Here is a 4,318-nt window from a genome sequence, read left to right on the forward strand (position 1 = left end):
TTCTTTTAGCAAATTTCTAAATTCACTAGTAGAGATTCAAATTCTTTGCCAACGAACTAATAATTGCCCGGCTTAATTTTTGAACCATGTCAATGAATTTTAAAAATTCGTTGGAAAAAAATCTACCTATAAAAATGGGAAAGAGAATTTTTCTAGCAAATTTTCGTTGGCATAACTTCTGGTAGTAAAGTTCTTACTTCCATGAGCAAAAAATATTCACCCGTAAAAGTTAAAACGAAATTCCATCCTATTTGCAGGTCGTCGTTACAGCATTTCAAGCCCAATTTTCTCATTACCTCAATATATTTGATATGAGTTTTATGTTAATCGTTAATGAAACTCAGAAATACGGAAGAATTACAAACATCACGATAAAAGATCTCAACAACACTTGTTTATTCATCAACAGCTGATAATTTAAAGCTACAACCAGTAGTTCTCATTAAGCACGCTTAATCCAAACTTAGGAATTGCATAAAAAATGACCACACCACTCCAAAGTTACGTAATTTCGATCAAATTTGATTTTATACTTAATTGATCCTCCTGCAGTTCTTCCTAATCTCCCCTCTGGAGCCAGTCAATGGCTTGATGTTTCCCATCTTGATCATCGCCGCTACGAAGTCCACGTTGAAACTGCTGGGATTGGTGCTATATGATCGTACTTGGGAGTCACTCGATCCGCCATTGAAGAGCACTTGATCGGAGTGGAGGAGTCCTTTCTTGTTCACCAGGTTCTTGTAGTAGTTGTTGTCGAAGCCGGTGGGTGTCTGGAGATCAAGAGGCCCCAAGTTGTTGTCTCCCGAGCCAGATGTTCTTGGGCAGTTTGATCGTCTTGAGGTGGCAAAGGATCTGTCAATGTTGCTCTCGTTGTAAATACGAGCTCTGAAGGTGGTGCAGCGTGCTTGTCCAATGGTGTGGGCGCCTGTCTCCCAATCAAAGCCTGGGTTAGAGAGATGGAAAGAAAGGGAAGGAGAAGCAGGTTTTTGGTTTTTGTCCTACCAGACAAGGCAACCATTTCTTTAGCAGACAGACCCTGGGCACTGAATTTGGAGACGAGGTTGCTCAGGCTAGAAGTCGGTGGCGGGATATTGTTGTTAGCAGCAGAGAGGCTGGCAGTTCTTGCATCTCTTCTTCCCAGTTTGACGTCCCAGGAAGGTCCTCCCAGCTGCAAATCAAATCATTTTGCATTCAGAGGGTTAGTTTCGGAGAAGATGAAGTTTACTAACTAATAAAGCAGAATTAACGAGGGAGAAGCCTCTGCTCTTACAGCAGCCACAGAGTCCCTGGTGGCAATCGTCAGAATATCAGCGCACGACACCACCCCCGGGCAGACCTTCTCAACTGCCGACTTAATGTCATCTATCACATCGAATCCCCGGGCAGAATTCCGATTAGGCAGCGCTGTCTTCTCCCCGGTGAAAGACGTGGTGTCGTCCAGGAGAATGGACCCATCACATCCCTGTATTAAAGATCACAGAAAATTAATTGAACTGCATATCGCATGCAAACATTAAGAGTTCGAGAGGGAAGACAAGATGACATTGACAAAGCAGTCATGGAAGTGCAAACGAAGGAGCGACGCCCCCATCCGTCGTTCCTTCGAGATGGCAGATTGGACTGAAGATTTGACAGTGGAAAGAAGTTTCGGGCATGATTTGAAGTAAAACGTAGTGGAGAGCTGTGCAGAAGAGCTTGCTACAAAGAGAAGGAGAGCCAAAGTGGAATAGGCTAAGAAAGAGCCAGCCATGGCTGCAGCAGCGGCAGCAGCAGCAGCAGCTACTAAAACCAGTGGAACTTGAGAAGCTGCAGGAGTTTGAGTTTGCAAGGTGGGAATTGATAGCTTTATGTAGCAGTGAAGGGTATCAATTATACAATTATAATAGAGAAATGGAGCCCAGATGTGGGAGTTGATTATGTTGGACACCGGTTGCTTACCTAATCCAAGCGACCAATGCTTTGCTTCTGCTCAAGATTTCACATCGTTTTCTCATGAAAGACTTGAATCAATCAGACATGTTGGCTTTGAAAATGTCTAAATGTTTGAAATGTCAATGGATTTGATATCAGATTTTAAAGAGACATGGAGAAGACCAGAAACCTTCAATATACAGAATAGTTTTTAAAGAACTGTGCAGACCTACTGGTTAGGTGGCTCTACTGCTCTTCCAAGCTCCAGCATTTGAGCATCCAAGCATAATTCCCGGATTCACTAATACCCATTGTGTATTCAGCATGGTTCTTTTGCTCAAGACTCTCAAAACCCAAGTTTGATTACTCAAACAAGATACAAGGATCTAACCAAGCTTCCTTCCATTACTACCAGTAAGAACCTCAAATCCGTATTTGAAATGTTCTATTCGTTCTGTGAAGAAATTTGCAAATGATAACTTCAAAAGAGGATTGGCCTGTATGAATTAATGGAAATCTGATATCCTGCACCTCAAAATCTCATACAGAAAACTATAGCTTTCAGCCAAAGATTTGCCGTCTCTTTGACACAAAAACGAAAAAAAGACAGGAAAAAATAAATGATTCAGGCAACAAGACCGCTGTGATTGTGATGTTGTGCAAGAAAGTCAATAATAATGAATGGAAGCCTTTTCACCTCTGCATTATTTGTTCCTACGAAGCCATGGTGATTAACTACTTGATCAAAAAGGGAAGATTGCTCGTCGTTTACCTTTCAAGTTACCACGTTTGATTAGTCTAACGAATTTCTTCCTCCACATCTTATAAGAAAGGAAGACCATCTCGTAGGCTAATGGCATTTATTGAATACCTAATCTGGACAGATTGTCAAGGTGGGAGGAAAAGAGACAAAGTCATAGGCATCATTTTCTAGAATTGGCCAGAATTGTTCGATTCCAGTAGGGAAAAGTTCGGCAGTTTGACTACTTCTTACTCTCTTTTTTACTTATAAAACTTGAATATCGTTTGACATTTGATCATGTCTAGCCTGTGTCTAGCTTAAAGCTTAACTTAAGGGCTATAACTCTGATCAATATAGAGTTTCTAGTCCATGCAGCTTGGTAGTTTCCACCACCTATCCACTGGGATTTGACAGCAGACTTGAAAAGCCACCTACATACGCTTTACACCCAATCATTCTGGATAACGCTTGCATCCTGTCTTACCACGGCTGCTGACATAGAATTAGTCCATGCTTATTCCTCAGATACTGTCATTGCTTCTTGTCCGAGAAACTAGGGCTATTAATCTAATCACTATTGTTGGGTGAATAGATTCCATTCACATGGAGCGATGGGTCTCCTTTCTCCCTTCTCTTGCAAGATTAAGAATTTGGAAGATTAAGAAAAAACTCAATGTAATTCAGGTCACCGTCATAACGAATAAACAAAAGAGAGTAATTTAATTTGTCCCATCACTTTATAACAGAAACTGGTGAAAATGAGTATGATTAGAGCAGATTTGACAGTGCCCATGCTGCTGGGTCAAATCCCATGCATCTAAGAAATCTGGGGAGGGAAGATTTGCTTCATGAAAGCATATTAAAATTAAATAATATTTTACTTTGACTGTCACTCCCATGATTGGAATGGACATATCCAGAGTTTACTTTCTGTTACTTGGATATCTTTCATGGAATTACGAATCTACATGCAGTGCACAAAGTCTAAATCATCTTCATGTCAACTAAAGTTTCATTTAAAAAATATGGAAGTTTCGTGGGGCCCTGCAGGTAGCCAAATATTTATGAAAGAGCAATAACTTCTGTCTTTTCAGTACTCTTTTTGATTCACACTACTCGACACATTGAGTTTTCAAGTTCTTCCTTTTACCTTTGGTGAACTTGAGCCACTCTTTGTAGGAAACTCAGATGTCAATTTTACTATAGTAGGTGGAGAATTTATGACAGTTTGACAAAATACTTCTATCTTGGCCTTATCTTCCTTCAATTAGGTTGTCATGGCCTCAACTTGGCCTGCATTCCTTGCTATTAGGAGTCAAGCAACTCTTGAAGTTACTATAGATAGACATGAAATGTCACCTGCTTGCTGTGTTTAAACCTCTTAAAGCCATTATTGTGTTGTTGCAACACTTCCGTTACTTATGGCAGTGAACTCTCTTAGGCATGTCCTAAGAAACTCGACTCTCAACCCCCGGATTAGCTTTCGATTGGGCCACATACTCAGCCTGTCAGGGCTCATCTTGTTGAGGAGGATGGCTAGAAGAGTGAGCACGAGTTTAGTCTTCAGTTAGTAGAAGAGTAGTAGGACTTATTTTAGCAATTATCTTTCTTAATGAGTAAGAGTTTATGTTAAGTAGGAGTGTGTGTTAGGATCGATGAGGAACA

At 40.7% G+C, this 4,318-nt stretch overlaps 1 protein-coding gene across 1 annotated transcript; it reads right to left on the minus strand.

Moving 5' to 3' along the window:
- Positions 1-372: 372 nt before the first annotated feature.
- Positions 373-1,803, minus strand: LOC137947592 (peroxidase 4-like). The gene is made up of 4 exons (XM_068793400.1): positions 1,544-1,803; positions 1,271-1,462; positions 1,003-1,168; positions 373-925 (listed from the first exon to the last, which is right to left on the minus strand). Exons 1-4 carry the CDS (start codon positions 1,748-1,750, stop codon positions 534-536), a joined length of 957 nt encoding a protein of 318 aa, XP_068649501.1. The 5' UTR covers positions 1,751-1,803; the 3' UTR covers positions 373-533.
- Between the last annotated feature and the right edge of the window lie 2,515 nt (positions 1,804-4,318).

This window comes from Aristolochia californica, unplaced genomic scaffold, assembly GCF_029961685.1.
Source record: "Aristolochia californica isolate CCGP_79_NKW_82.1479 unplaced genomic scaffold, dmAriCali1.0.hap1 SCAF_13, whole genome shotgun sequence".
Taxonomy (NCBI): domain Eukaryota; kingdom Viridiplantae; phylum Streptophyta; class Magnoliopsida; order Piperales; family Aristolochiaceae; genus Aristolochia; species Aristolochia californica.